Consider the following 16,001-nt stretch of genomic DNA (forward strand, 5'->3'; position numbering starts at 1 on the left):
ATGGCTATAGACAGATAGATAGACATAGTAATTTGATATAAGAGTAGGCATTGTGGATATACGACCCTGCTTTCACAAATAGGCCCTATACGGTATGCCTACAATAATGCTCTAAAAACTCTTATACTTTTTTCCCCCACTTGCCCATCGCCCCCCCCCCCCTCCCACTTTAAAATCCCGGTGCAGCCACAGACTGAATGTACACAATATTTGTTTCACTGTTGACTTTCAGAGAGGGAGGTTATAAGGACAAAACACTTATTGTAGTCATATTAATTCGTGAATTAATGATTGGTATTCTTTGATTGTTTTAATCAATGAAAGAAATGAGGCATAATAATCGAAAAGAATAAAACATTGATTGATCATTAAAATTAAAAACAAATCTGAAAATATAAGCACTTTACAGAAATAACAATAATGGGAACAATTAAATGGGCTCTCCAAATAACAATAATAGTAAAACGTATTTAATCATTAAGTTGAATTACGATCTTGCTATATAACGCACATAAAGATACATTTCGTTCTTAATTTCTTAACTTGTTCTATTATTGCCTCTACCTTCACCGTTGGCCGTTTAGTACAAACAAAAATGTATATACATATTTCGTTAACAATATAAGAACCGAAACAGAAAGCCAGATTGAGGTAGAGAAGCTCATCAAAATGAGACATAAATCGCAGAAGTTATGAAACCAGCATTATAGGATTACAAACTAGACAACAACGTGATATGAAAAGTTAAAAGACAAGTCCATCCCAACAAAAACTTGATTTGAATAAAAGAGAAAAATTCAACAAGCTTAACACTGAAAATTTCATCAACTTCGGATGTAAAATAAAAAAAACTATGACATATTAAAGTTTCGCTTCATTTCACAAAACAGTTATATGCATATCTCGGTCGGTATGCAAATGATGGAACTGATAACATCACTCACTATTTCTTTTGTATTTTATTATATGAAATATTTTTATTTTCTCGTCATTGTCATGTGAAATTAAGTTTCATTCCTCCCTGAACACGTGGAATTCCATTATTTTAAACATTTTGTTCTTCAGGCATGGAGGTACTAATCATCAAATTCGTAAAAAATTGAAATGTTGTATAATTCAAAGAATAAAAACAAAAGAAATAGTGAGTGAGGGACCGACTCTCTTATTTGGATGTAACTGGCTCGTTCATATAACTAGTTTGTTAAAATTATTAAAGCAACACTTTGAAATGTCATAACTTTCTTATTTTACAGCATCCGATTTTGATGAAATTTTCAGCATTGTGCTTGTTTAATTTTTCTTTACTGATTCAAATCGAAATTTTTCTGAGGGGGACTTAATTGACCTTTAACAACTGCTATTTACATTTAGAGAGCTACCAAGTCTCACGCATTGTGCGTGAGACTCACGCATTCAGGGTCCGTCTCACGATCTCACGCATGGCACCCATTTTTCTCACGCATCGGGACCCGACAGAAAAAAAGAGAAAAAGTAGCATTATGCGCCAGATTACAAAAATAACACGTTTAAACTGTGGGCATATCAATTTGTTGTGTACAAAAAACGTCCTCTTATAAGGCATAGAAATGGGACGTTTAGACAGTCACTAATATACGCGCCACTGTCTTCGCATCGTGCAGGCAGTCTACGTGTATAGTGGCGTGGCTGCTACATTGTGGTGCAGGGGTGTTCAATTTACATATCGTGAGCGCACTCAGCTGCGTGTTTTCACTTCTTCTCCTTTCTCTCCTTTTCTTGTCATTTTCCTCGCATTACTTGTTTTCATAAATTTCCCTCTCACTTTCCTTGTTTTCTCACTCCCTTCAGTTTTGTAACTCTTCTTGATCACTTGCATTAATTGGCACACCCCCCGGGTCAAAAATGGTACGGTCCTATCCAACATACACTCAAGTCGTCGCTGTACGAATAATGAAAACGTGCAAAATTCTTCACGCGCTGCGTTGCCTAGCTATGCGTGTGTACTGTGTACTATACTGTGTACACACAATGCCATCGGCTGAACCCGCCAAACTATAGTGACCAATTATTGCAAAAGCTTTTGCAAATGTGAAAAGTGACAGAGGTTTTTTTTATCCAATCAAAATCATTCTTAGGTATTCGCAATCTACAGCATTTTCTGCAAAATGTCTTTTTTTGATAGGGTCTATTGTGACGTATATATTTTTTTACAACAATGTGAAGTCGCACCAAACGTTTCGTTTCCCGCACTTGCCCATTGGCTCATGTACAAATGGATTTCCAAAATCATCAAGAAAGGTTCGATCCAAAAACCTTAAAAGTGACAGAACTTAATTTGACTAAAATTAAATGAAAATCATATCATGTTCAAGGTGAGAATCTGCTCTATTCTATTCTGTTTTGATAGATCACCTTGTTGACGCGTTTGGGAGATATCTTAGCAAATCCCTCAAAAACGGCGTATTTTCTATTATTCTCCATAGGGAAATAATTTAACACGCTACGCACTGCAAAAAAGGAGCCCAAACAAATTGATGTGTTTTTTTTTTCAGTTTGGGATGCGGGCCAAACGTAGCATGTTTGGGCCCGGTATATGGTTTTTATTTTTCAAAGGTTTTTTTAAGACTATAGCCAAACGTGCATTGTTTAGGGTATTTTTCCCCCAAGCTTTTTTCCCCGGGATTATATTCTGGCAACAATTCGTTTAGGGGACGAAATGTATAAAGCTCGCACAATACTTGCTAAGGGGGTTATTTCGCACACAGAGAAAAAAACGAGAAAAAAATATTTGGGGACAACATAATATGTTGTCCCCAAATATTTTTTTCTCGTTTGAATTTTGAAGTAACACTTTTTTTTAATCCGCGCATATTATGCGCGGATTAAAAAAAGTGTTACTTCAAATTTTTATTTTATTACTTTGTAAGAAGGGTAAATTTTCCTAAATATTTTTTTTAGGGGAGGGGGAGGGGGGTTAGAGCAAGTGCACCCCGCCCCTAGCTCGACCCCCCCCCCCCCCCCGCTAGAGCTCCATCATGTCCATGCAACCATATGCACGGCAACTACATTTACTTATTTTAACACGTGCACAAATAAGCCTAATAATGCAATTTAATTTATTGATGCAAAATTAAAGGTGAACTGCCTTGGTCAAGAACCGGGATTCGAACCCCAGACTTTCATGGTGCAGTCGTGGCCACTCGGCCAAGCCACGGAACCTCGGCCTCGCGCTCGCCGGCTATCGATGACGGATATCGATGGTGGATCGATTAAACTTTCAAAATGGCGCTGGCTCGGTGCGCCCGATGTCTCCGGTTTGATCGGCTGTCATCGGTTCTTACTGTGTCTACTGGGAGATATGCTTCCGGTAACTATTTTTCATAAGCTTGTTTTCAATTTCTGGAGTTGAGTGATATTAAAAAAGAGTGAATTCGAATTCAAGCCATGCCATTGTCGCGATGGCCAATTGGGTCGAGCGCTGAGTTGTCGAGCTGTCTCGGCTAGCGCGGCTGAACGCCTGAAGAAGCCGGCCTGGCACTGCCACTGGCGCTATATCGCGCTACATGGCTGCTCCGCGGTGCTGCTGGCGATCGCGATCGACTGGCTATGCCAGCCACAGACCAAAATTAAACTTCGGTCTCTGTAGATCCAAGTCATGCCATTTTTTTAACACTCACTAATACAGAGGAGAAGAAAAGTTTGTAAAAATGTTTAACCCCCCCAAAAATGTCGAAACATGCACAGTTTCGCACCGCCACCGGCCAAAGTTTGAGCAAATTTTTCAAAAAGTCCAGAATTCAGAAATTGTACACAAATTAGAGTAGGCCTAGACCCAAACAAGCTTCAGAAGTTCAGTCTGTATTTTGGTTGTTCTGCTGAACTGCGTTGGTTCACTCACCAATACATGAACGGTGAATGGGGCCGGGGATTGATACTTGATAGTATTAAAATAGTAAAATGTCAGAAATTGTTTTTAAATTTAAAAATCCCCAGATATGAGTTACGGTTATTCTTGACTCTTGTCCACAAATAAGTTAGTTGTCAAATTGGCAAGCCAAGTCTCTCAGACTCGGTCACATTTCGAGATCGAGGTCAGTAAACAATAAATATGACCATCGCTTTTCCAACTATTACGAATGGACACAGAGTGTACCCAGTATTTCGGCTTCGAGATCAAAGCCATCGTTCAATTTCTCATCGCCTTTGCCATAATTTTGATATGGGTGAAGTTAGCAACCAAATCATTAGAACCTAGCGAACGATCTGCCAGCATGCCGCAAGAGAATGTTTTGGTCAGGTCACTAACTTCTGTCCATTATCAACCATTAGGCTACATGTCAACATGCCATGGCAAAGCCAAGCAGAGCAATTATGAATGATGTCGTCGAGATCGAACCCAAAATACAGTTATTCCCAATCACAATTTTCGGAAAAGAGGTTGTAGGCCTATATTGAACTTGAAATGCGATTGAGGGATTTGCTATGACATTTGTGAACAATTTCTGGTGGGAAAATTTACAGGAAGCTTGCCGGTCTGAATCTGTGTTAGCGCCCAGACAGTGGCCAGCTCAGCTGTTGTTACGCAATTCAAGTCGGTTTAGTTTCCAGTCTTCATTGGGCCAAGTAAAATAAGAAAGTAGTTGATCGTCCTCGCGCGCATCACTTTTGGCCGCCGCATGAAAATTTTTGCTATTTACTATTTTCTAAAAAAAAAAAAAAAAAAAAAAAAAATTGTGTTGTTTCTCGTCCTCGCCATCTTCCCTTTTTAATTGCAGCATCAATTTTCTTGTTATTAACTATTTTTATGGCTCCTGAATAACAAAAAAATTCACAAGATTACTCTGGGATCTCTCTTGCAACTTCAAAAACAATTGCAAAGTCCGATATCGCCGTAATTGCAAGAAAGAAAAAAATTCTGATTTGTTTTTTTATTGGATTTTGAAGATACCATCATAAATTAGCGAGGAAATAAAGTTTGCAAACTCGGAAAAGATCGCGGATTTCTTCATTTTTAGTGCATTTTCGGGGACCCCGCTTACTGAATCTGAACTAATCCGTTGCATGCTCTTGAAATATGGCGCAGATAAATCAATTCCAATGACGTAATTTGTATTTCTAATGTCAGGAGGCAATGCATCGAATATTCAATGAGGGATTTAATATTCAATATCAATTTTAAAAATGAATAAAAATTGAGCAGTAGTATTAAACATTATGTAAACGAACAAGCACCAGAAAACTGCGATGCGAAACCATACCCAGAGCTAAAAATGAGATTGGCTCTGGAAAATTGAACAAGACTCCATGACAATAAAAAAGACCCCCCCCCCGGCCCCCCATGCATTTTTTTTTACCCTTACATAAATTAAAATGTTTAAATTATTCACTTGACATGAACATTCTGTTTGACAACAATACAGTACCAGTATACATCAGTAATAATACATCAATAGATTTTATTTTCCATACATATATAATAATATGTATTTATATATTTCTAATCATTTATTATTACTATTGAGCATACATCGATCACATAATTCGAGCTTGACATGGCCTGACAATCATTTGAATAAAAAATAGCCAAAAAATAGTAAATAGTAAGGACCTCCCTCATCACTGATGTCAAAAATTGGACTGAGAAAATGCCTCTGTGTTCTTAAAAAAAATAGTAAGATAGCAAATAGCAAGGACCTCCCTCATCACCGCTCTCAAAAAACCCGGACAATCAAATACTATCTTTTTTTACTTGGCCTTGTATAGACTTTGATGGACTGTTTCTTGACAAACGAACAAAAGCTCATTCAACTTCAAGGCATATAGATTTTTTTATTTATTTTTCATTGCTTGAAGTGATTGCTTTTAGTAACTATTGTTAATTACAATTAATTAATTGAAATAAATTGTGGAGAGTGTTGCCTTATTATACTAATCACATCAGGCTTTAAAATGAAACCAATATTAAGTCTCTAGCTCCTTGTATAGCAAAATTATTTACATTTGAAACTGGAAAATAGTGTTCTGCTTCCTAACCCCCCACCCACCCTCACTATTTTACCAATTGGGGTGTCGTAAATTAAGATGCAGTTGCGCTCATTTTTACAGACATGATAAAGTTCACTTTATATTCAGCTTTGACCCTTTGAAATGATCCCAATTTCTTGACAATATCTTTTTGTTCAGCTGAGATATCGCATGTTAAACCAAATGAAAATTGAAAAAGCGTAACACCACCACCTTTTTGTGGAGTGAGATCAAGATGCATGGCCATAATGAAAAACCATCATAGTGATAATAAACTTAAAATCAAACCAAGATTTAAGGATAAAAAATGTAGAATTGTAATATTTTTTTTACTCTATTTCAATTCTAGATCTACACCACATGATTTGGATTTAGAACTGAAGATTTGAAAAAAAAATTCATAATATGCGCTGGCGGTTTACAGAAATGTTGTTAATTTCAGCAGCTTTATCGATGCCATTTTTTCTTTGATGTGATTGTAATTGACAGGTGATGTCAGCTTACCAGGTCCCTACCCGCAGACCCCCGAAGAGAGGGCTGCAGCAGCCAAGAAGTACGGCATGAGAATAGAGGACTACGAGCCCTACGCCGATGACGGTTGGGGATGGGGTGACTATCCAAAGATGAAGAATCAGCATGCCGATGATAGAGACCCGCATGGGGACTGGGACTTCCCGGAGGACAGGAGAAACTGGGGTGAAGTGGTGAGGATATATTTGTATAATATTGAACCATTGGTGAAAGTAATGGGCAAACTGACACTTTTGGAGCCGGTTGGATTGAGCTATCTTTCCGAAGTGAAGTTGAGGAAAGATAGCTCTTGCATGGTGTGTGGTGTACCTTCATTTTTTTGTTGCCTTTTTGTATAATTTTACTTCCATTTTGCCCAGAAAGTTTGGGTACTGTTAATTTATACTTTAATACCTAGGAAGAAATGTGTACATTTCATACTATCAGCAGCATTTTTTAGAGAAGTATAGCCTAACTTAATACGCATCTCTTGAAATTGTTGATAATTCTGTGGATAGACATTTATGATTTTATTAAAGTTCCGTTTGTTTTGTCTTCTTACAGTTGCACATAGAACAAGATCTCTACGTTAGGCAGCGTCCAAATGCATATAAGGAAAACAGAAAGGTCCCCATGTAAGTATCTTGAGAGTTCAGTGTAGATGGTCAAGTGTGAACAAAATATATTTCAGTTTCATGGAAACAAAAGATCTTGATCAATCTAACCCTACCATATACCCTGGGCAAAACATGTAATAATTTGCGTTGATCATGTTCATAGACATTATTATTATTTGGTATAATAGCTGTTGTATGTAAATGTATATTGTGAATCAAGAAGACATGTGGGCTAACATTTTCAAGTATTTATAAGTTGACTTTTAGAAGTGGAATAATTGGTTAATTCAAGGCAATATCTTAGACATGGGGCCCATTTCATAAAGTACTTGCAAGTGTTGTACATAATGGCAACTACCATGGTAACAGGGCTCAGAAGCCAATCAAAATCAAGTTTACCATGGTAGTTGCCATAATAACAAGTTTACAACAGTTGCAAGTCCTTTATGAAATGGCTCAGATTATACGAAACCTGTTTTAAACCAGCTAGATGATACAAAAAAATTGACTGGGGCAGATACGTGGTTTTGATGAAAGTACAATATTACAATGTTCCTATCAATCAACCTCCCTACACCACAAATTGATTTCATCAGGATGGTATACTCAATAAAAATGAATAAAACTAGACTTGTCCAATACTGTAAACGCTGTTCTTTTCGCGGGATTAATTTTTCGCGCTTGGGCGGCTTCAAACATATTCGCGGGTTTTTAAATTCGCACTGCACACTCCATAATCACAAAGTCACTTCCTTCTTGCCAATTTAGAATGGTTTTAATTAAAATTTCAGCAACGAAATTGTATTTTCTGATCATAATTTTAGCTCTAGGGCGGCATAATTCAACATTGTTTTGATCTAATCATGAGCTTTGTGACATTTAGCGCAACTTTTCTTTGCGGGGCGGACATCGGGAAAGGCAAAACGGAGGCGCTGCTAGCTGCTGGCCTGGTATAGACGGCCGAGCACCGGGTAAGGATCGGGGGGACTACGGCTATTCGAAGTGCATGGGATCAATCAAACACGGGCGATCGACCCAACGTCTTCTCAAAAACTAAACAGATCTAAACACTCACCAATCAAACAGCAAAAGCAATTTATATTTCAACCAAAATCATAATTTAAATACCGATCTGCGACTGTTAAAAAATTATCGCATTGCTTTTAGAACAAATTCTCGCGATGCACATGATATTGGAGCTCAAGCTTGCTTGCGTAAATGCTGCCCTCTTTAGATCAAATTGTGCAATCTCTTTGCCAAAACGATACACGCAATTGAACCGCGGTTCAAAACTTGCATTAAAATAGATGCTCATAAATTCGCGTGTTTTTAAATTCGTGCTCGCCGATCTTGCCGCGAAATGCGCGAAAATTTTCACAACGCGAATATTTAGACTTGTCCAATAGTTTGGAATTACTTATTTGTAAGTTTTGACGATGGGTTGTCACCTTCTATGGAGCTTTTTTTCAGTGGATCGGTCTCTTGAAACGATGGTGGGTTCGAATTCCAGTCAGGGCGTAATATCCTACAAGAAATCGATCCATAATGTGCTGCCGTCAACCCAGTTGTGATTGGTAGTGACAGGAGGTAATCCCTCAGAAAGCTGTGAGCACAGGAATTGGTAGACTAGCTTAGCCAGGGTAATATGAGTTCTTTGAGCCCCTAACAAGGTGGATAAGTGCACCTTAAGGGACTTTCACAATTGCCCGTGCGATCGTTTGCAATCATTTGGTCACAATATATGTTGCACAGAATTGCAACGGTTGTAAGCAGTCGCACCACCAATTGTGAAAGGGGCTTAACAAATACTCTATATTAACATTATTGTTATTATTTCATCAAGCAACAACTAAATGGCAACCCTTTCATGTGTGATATTCCCCTTGTATATTTCTCATAATTCTTTATTTCATCATTTACAGGTTCAAGCAAGTCATGATACTCGGTGGGATCCTCACAACATTAGCAACCTTTGGTATTCTTGGACAAAAATACAAATATTTTCTACCTGTGGTAAGTGAATTACAATGTGTTGCAGCACTAAAGGGATCAAGCATAAATATTTCCTCTATCTAGTTTACTGTTCCGAAAAATATTTGTTTTATTATATATCCCTTCCACCTGTACTTGTCTTCATCACACGACACACATGCAGAAATGATGAAGGAAGAAAAGGTTCTAAAATACAAAAAATATCGATCTATTCCGGATATTCTGCTAGAAAGTGAATTACATGTATTACAGCAGTACGGTGATAGAAGGAAGTTTGTAATATTTTCTCTAAATCAGCAAACTGCTTCCTTCTATCCTTTCAGATGTGATCAAAGCTGTTCTAAATGTGATGAAGAATTGATTCCACCCCCCTTTGGGGAGGGGAGAAAATGTTTGTGTAGGGGGGGTATTAAACTTGCATCGCTAACTCGGAATTCTCCCTCATTGGAAAACCTTTCTGTAGTTGAATTCTATTTGTTTTGAGAGAGATTTCTCCCTAAAGCTTGCAATAAAGTAGATAATCCATCCTTCATAATCTTAACTTTATTGAAATGAAAGGAAATTAAAAACTTGTGCAGTCTGGTCGAAATGCATTTTCTCGTGTCTCACCTCATTGGTCGAATTCAACAAAGCTAGCATTATTGTTTTAGCCATCCTTTGCATTGTGAGATCTCTCTTAAGTCTTATTTTTTGCTCCCAAAGCATTCAAATTAAATAAGGTAGGACCGTTTGCCACTTGTGAACTATGGAGGAAGGAAGGTTCAATATTTTCTTCTTTATTATGGTGAGGGTTGCATGCCTGTGGCTAACAATATTGAAGTTTACTTTTTTTAAGCCTTTGCCCATGGGTAATCTTTTTTTTACTACTCTTGTTTTTTCTGCATTATTCATTATTTCAAATGGTTGTAGTTTTGTACATTGTTCAATCTGTGTGTATGTGCTTTTTTAACAATTCTCTACATTTCTTTCTTTCTCTTTGTCTCTGTAGGCCCCTAAGCAATATCCATACAACAATCTTTACATTGAGAAGGGCGGAGATCCAAGCGCCGTGCCAGACACACCCAAGCACTATACCTTCCCTAGCTCAAGTTAATGAGGATCCATCAGATGCCTGCATGAAGGCCTTCTGTTAGTTACATCCTTATTGCAAGCAGAGGAATTGTGATTTCAAATACTCTGCTATCAGAGCCAGTACCCTTTTTCATTAAAACCTACACTATATCAAATTTTCAATAACAGATGCCTGAATTACAAGCTAAATATGCATCAAGCCAGCCATTCATATTGTAAATAGTAAATTTGGTATATTTCATGCAACAAGTTGGCACTTATACTTTGACTCTATCTCAGATATGGAGCATGAAGCCTTTACACCAGGTAATGTCAATGATACACTTTAATACTGTTTCTTTTGGGATTGTGAAAAGGATCTTTTTTTGCGTAGACCCCATTTTACCACCTAGTCACTATACACAAAGGCAATAGCTTTTCAACAGAGAATTGTATTTGGACCAGAATGAGTCCAATAGGGTCAAAGCAATGAAAAAAAAATTTCTATTTGATTGGTGTATAGCTATTAAAATTGATTTGGTGTTTCCAGGTATGTTTGCAAAGAAGATCACCACTATAAGTTACACCCGTTTAAAGGTGTCCAACAGATGGGCTGTTCAATACTGCCAGTGGTAGAAAGGACTTCAATTTGTTGCCCATTGATGTGTAAATGGAAGATAATCAGAAGGATCTGGTGGGCGTTTCATAAAGCAGTCTGTAAGTTACGAACGACTGGTGATCCTTTCTTGTGGTAAATGATATATACACCAAAATTTTCTTTGATGTTGAATAAGCCCCTAAAAAGGATCACCAGTCGTTCGTAACAGCTTTATGAAATACCTACCTGGTGGGCATTTCATAAAGCTGTTTGTAAGATACAAATGACTTTACTCACAACTGGTGACCCCTTGTGCTAAATGGTTCATCCCTACGTCATTCATTTAGGGCATAAGTCATGTTCCAGTTGTTCGTAAAGTTGTGCGTAACTTTACGAGCAGCGTTATGAAACACCCACCAGGACCCACATTTATGATATAAAATTCAGTTAGAAATTCTAATAAATTATGAAGGTAAAGATAGTGGTATGGTACAAGGAAGCCTTTAACGTGTAGAAGAGTAGGGTCATGATGTCATCCAGGGGAGTCTTTCATGAAACAAATAATCATTGATTTTTATTCACTGATAATTTTTCTCTTAGCAAAGCTTTTCAGTAGCTTTTAACAAATATGAAAAATCGACTTTGTTTCATGAAATACTTTCCAGGTAGTTAAGAGAATTCAGAGTGACGGTAAACATGTCAAAGTGCATGTCATGTTTGTATATGAATGGGGGTGCCCTTTGGTGTTCAGGAATATCTTGTACAGCAACTGATCAAGGGGAAGTCCTGTTGCTGGCCCCCGTCCTCCGATTCCCAATACCGATGTGTTGATTTGATTCTTTTGAGATGCTATATATATTAAAAACTTTCATGGAAAGTTCATTAAATTTTCTGTGTGATTGGTGAAGTTTTTCAATCAGTGGTGCTGTTGCGTGTGTAAGCATTTACAGACGGGGTGGAGCAGAGAATTTTATTTTTAGGGCAAGGCAAATAGAGCAACTAGAGTTAAACAAAATTTAGATTGAGGAGAGGGGCAAAAGAGATTTTTGCGGGATGGGCGGGGTAAGAGGGGCATGGCATGGTGAGATATTAGCAGGGAGGGGAGGGGGGGAAAGAGTTATTGGTGACAGGAGATAGGGGAGGGACAAGAGATATTACAGACTGAAGCTAGGGGCGGGGCAGGGCATTGCAACAGGAGAGAGGTGTTGGACAAGAGATGGGGAGGGGTTCCGAATGAGATAGAGATTGCACACAAGAGGGAGATAGAAACCGAAAAAAGCAAGTTGTATCATTAGTTTCATTAATTTTTATTTCATGATTGGAAAAATAAAACTTGTAATGACACACACGCTCAACACAAGCAATCAACTTTAGGTAACTTTAGCACAATCTAGCACAAAAATCATTTAAAAAAAAATTAATACCATAATGAATTTTGTTTACTGAAGAGACCTGCCATAAGAACCAAGAGATCAAATTTTACAATACGTTGTATTTACATTCAGGCTACAGTCTGGTGGTTCAGACTTTCACCTTTAAACCTTTGGACTTTGAAACAGAGGGTTGTGGGTTCAAATCCCAGCAATGGCATTATTTCTCTTAGCCAAACTTTGATCCAAATCTTAACACCAATCACCAACAAAGGTTTACAAACAATTTAATTGCAAGATAATTCAGGTGTATACCTACTGAATACCTAGTTTTTCACAATATGAGTCCTCATCGCCAAATCGATGATAAAAACATTTACTTATTCAGTACACATTATCTTGGAAGACCACAATTTCCTAATTTTGTACATTTAATACAAACAGATGAAATATATACATGTATGCCCCCCCTAAAAAAAATTATATATATTTTTTTTTCTAGACTTAGGGGGTGTTGCAAGAAAATATTTGCAATTGCAAATATCATGTTGCAATTTTGAAATAAATAAATCAATTTTAACTGTAGCAAATCAGATTACACTCCTTGTTTTGGGAAGCAATCAAATGCAAATTTGATTTCAAGACTTATAAATGATTTTAGGGACAAAAAGAGACTCGCAATTGATCACAAGTTTCTTGCGATGCCCCATAACACACACAAAAAAGCCTCTGGATCAGGCTAACCTGGACCCCGTCTCACAACGAGTTGTGATTGATCCGATCAACCACAACTATAGACAGCCAGAACATCAACATCTTAAATGCAAAGTTGTTCAAAATATTTTCTAGATATGATGTATATTCATACATTCATTGTTCTCTTGAAGATTCAGTGAGATTCTTTTTGTTGAATAACGAGATTGTGCAAATTTTCTGTTGAAAGAATTATGGCATGGATGGATTTCCATACAGTTGAAAGAGATTGATTGGATCAATCGTAACTCTTTGTAAGAATGATCTGGGGCACGTTGCAGAAAGAGTTGCGTTTAAACGCAAGTAAAAAAAAATCAATCGCAAGTCTAAAATGCGCGCTGTTGATTGGTTGAAGATCAAGTTGCGCATGATTTTTAGAGTTGCGATTGATTGTAACTCTTTCTGCAACGGGCCCCTGATGCAATTGAGTGGAAGGATGGTGGTGTACTGGTTATGAAACTAGCCTTGTAATCAGAAGGGCATGGGTTTGAATCCCAACCCAGCACTAGCATCCTCTGACAAGGCATCAATCCACACCTGGGGAGCGTTTCATGAAAGGACTTATCGGACGTTTTATCCGACAAGACTTGTTTTATCCGACAGTTACTATAGTAACAGTGCTTCTCAACCAATCAGAATCCAGGAAAGTTGTCAGATCTGACAACTTGTCGGACGAAAATATTGATGAAACGCCCCCCTGTTCTCTCTCCATCCATGTGTCAGATATAAATGCCAGTTGTGGCAATGATAATGGGTTAACATACATTATTGTATTCTCTAATTCCCATAGACTTTGTAAAGGGCCAGTCCAATTCTTGTAGGTTAAGAGTTTAAGCTTTCAAAATGCAATTACTCACATCATATTACCTGAACATCTTCACACTTTATTTTTCACCTAAATGTTCATTTTGAGAGGATTATGAGAGAATTACCATACATTTTGTTGGAATAGATGTACACAAAATGAATTGTTAAGAACCTCTTTATGATACAAAGCATTAACAAAAAAGTGGAACGCCGCTGTCAGTCTCGCGATTCGATATAGCAGCAGTGTTGACTTTAAAAACAGCTATTGAATAATTATTCACAAAAGAAAAGATTCATATGATGATGAAATACTGTGTCCATTGACCCAAAATTACCTTTGACCATGATCAAGTGATCTAGATGTGTGCGCCTATAGTCTTGTTCTGCTATGAAGGCAAAAAAAAGTGTACAAGGGAAAAATTTCAGTATATATAAAATGTGGTTTTTGCATATTTTCTTTTCTCCCAAAGAAAATAATGAAAACAAAATGCAAAACATAGCATGTATAATATTTCAAAACACAATCATAGATATAAACAATTCCGATTCATCAAGTTCCTTAAACAACCACAAAGAGACACTTATTGTCCTATATACATGTTTTGTGTGGTAAAACATATAAAATAGACATAAGAATATTAAAAGCAAGTATAATTTCAAGAATTTCAGAACTTAAAAATCAAGAAACATTCTTGATTTTTAAGTTCTGGTTTGTATCTATATAAAAAGCGAATTTTCATATCGTTTTTTACGTAAAACTACCGACTTCCTCCCTAAAACCAATTCATCTTCTGGACACAAACACAGAAAAATGAGACCTCTTTTAACTTCAAAGAAAATATATTTACAAAAATACAAGTAGACTGCTGACATCAGCAATAAAATCAAGTCTAGACCCTTATTGGTAAACATAAATCATGAAATATTTGGCAAGTTCCTACCCTTCCCCATGTGAGAGCTTATACAATCAATTCATATAAACCACACATTGTAGTACTGGTATAAAGCCCATCAATACCAAGGGACTTTAAAAAAAAGACAACTTGGAAATCACCCCCCCCCTTCCCGCTCTTATTTGTTACCTCACACTTTGAGGTGATAAGTAAAAAAAACCCAGCAACAACACTTACAGCTAGGTAGAAGATGATTCTTTTCTACAGAACTATTCTGTAACAAGTAAGTTTAGTGTCATTTATGACAGTGTATAGCAACCCTGATAGCATCACAATAGTTTTGACTGACAAGATATCACAATAATGATTCACAGACCACCCAAGCCACTTACCAGAACATAAGAATAATTTTGCTTACAGATAAATTCCAGTTTTGGTAACGATCTCAAAATGACTTTTTACAGAATGTAGTATAATGACCACCCAAGTGTCTGTTTTTATGAATAAAAAATATGTGCCAAAGGATTCTGGGAGAAATTGTGTAATTGCTGAGAAATAAGCAAAATAAGCGCAGATTCGGTCACTTCCGTCGGGTCTTTATTCCAGCGATAATAATACACTGTCCCACGTGTGCCTATCTGTGTCGGTGATCTTCAGTTTTTCAGCGTAGATTTCAAGATTTCACAAAGTTCAGTTTATGTATCTGTAGCAGATCTTGATCCTCTATGATATTCTGATAATTAAGCCTGGTTTTACAGACTTTCTTATGAAATCAGCGTTTACTGCAACTACTGGCATTTCTCTTAAAATGGGGAAACACAGTATCTCCCATTGGACTGTGGAGTAGAGTTACAAACAAAAAAAGGAAAATACATAACGAAACAAAAGCACAGAATTGTCAAACATTCATTTAATTTCCTCCGAATTCACAGTGGTCGAGGTCAGGGCTCCATCTTACAAAGAGTTCAGATTGGTCTGATCAACCATAACTATGGAAAGCCAGCAAGGTAAACATCTAAAATGCATTTCTGTTCTAAAGGTTTTTATCGTTGACATGACGACTGGGTGTGCCCCTCTTTGTTCACAAATTTCCTGTGGGACATTGTGCAAATTTTCTGTGGGAAAAATGATGACAAAGATGGATTTCCATAGAGTTGAGGTTGATTGGATCAATAACAACTTTTAGTAAGACCAGCCCTTGATTCCCTAGACTGCCCATGCTAGAACTAGGTCACCATAGAAAATTGTTGGAAGATAAACAGATGGTGGGTGGAATGAAGAGAAAATGACCCCCAAAAAAAGTGGGAAACAGAGATAAGAAAGAAGGAATTTGGGGAAAAAAAATTAAAGAGAATATCAACGTGCAGGTCAGTACAGATAGTTATATAAGACAGACGGGAGGAATGAA

The 16,001-nt window shown here is 37.2% G+C and overlaps 1 protein-coding gene across 2 annotated transcripts; it reads left to right on the top strand.

The window, feature by feature from the left end:
- Positions 1-3,240: 3,240 nt before the first annotated feature.
- Positions 3,241-10,535, top strand: LOC121405918 (NADH dehydrogenase [ubiquinone] 1 beta subcomplex subunit 8, mitochondrial-like). Of its 2 annotated transcripts, none has more exons than XM_041596912.1 (6): positions 3,241-3,346; positions 6,493-6,707; positions 7,078-7,148; positions 9,053-9,143; positions 10,111-10,270; positions 10,303-10,535. In XM_041596912.1, exons 1-5 carry the CDS (start codon positions 3,262-3,264, stop codon positions 10,213-10,215), a joined length of 567 nt encoding a protein of 188 aa, XP_041452846.1. In that variant the 5' UTR covers positions 3,241-3,261; the 3' UTR covers positions 10,216-10,270; positions 10,303-10,535. The 2 variants fall into 2 exon arrangements, with proteins under 2 accessions (XP_041452846.1, XP_041452847.1); XM_041596913.1 differs by having other exon boundaries at positions 10,111-10,267; positions 10,300-10,535.
- The last annotated feature ends 5,466 nt before the right edge of the window (positions 10,536-16,001 follow it).

Source organism: Lytechinus variegatus, chromosome 19 (genome assembly GCF_018143015.1).
Source record: "Lytechinus variegatus isolate NC3 chromosome 19, Lvar_3.0, whole genome shotgun sequence".
In the NCBI taxonomy this organism is placed as follows: domain Eukaryota; kingdom Metazoa; phylum Echinodermata; class Echinoidea; order Temnopleuroida; family Toxopneustidae; genus Lytechinus; species Lytechinus variegatus.

Coding starts and splice junctions, on each gene's coding strand:
- LOC121405918 (XM_041596912.1), top strand. CDS start 3,262: ATGGCGCTGGCTCGGTGCGCCCGATGTCTCCGGTTTGATCGGCTGTCA. Junction 3,347..6,492: donor TACTGGGAGATATGCTTCCG/GTAACTATTTTT, acceptor TGTAATTGACAG/GTGATGTCAGCTTACCAGGT. Junction 6,708..7,077: donor GGAGAAACTGGGGTGAAGTG/GTGAGGATATAT, acceptor GTCTTCTTACAG/TTGCACATAGAACAAGATCT.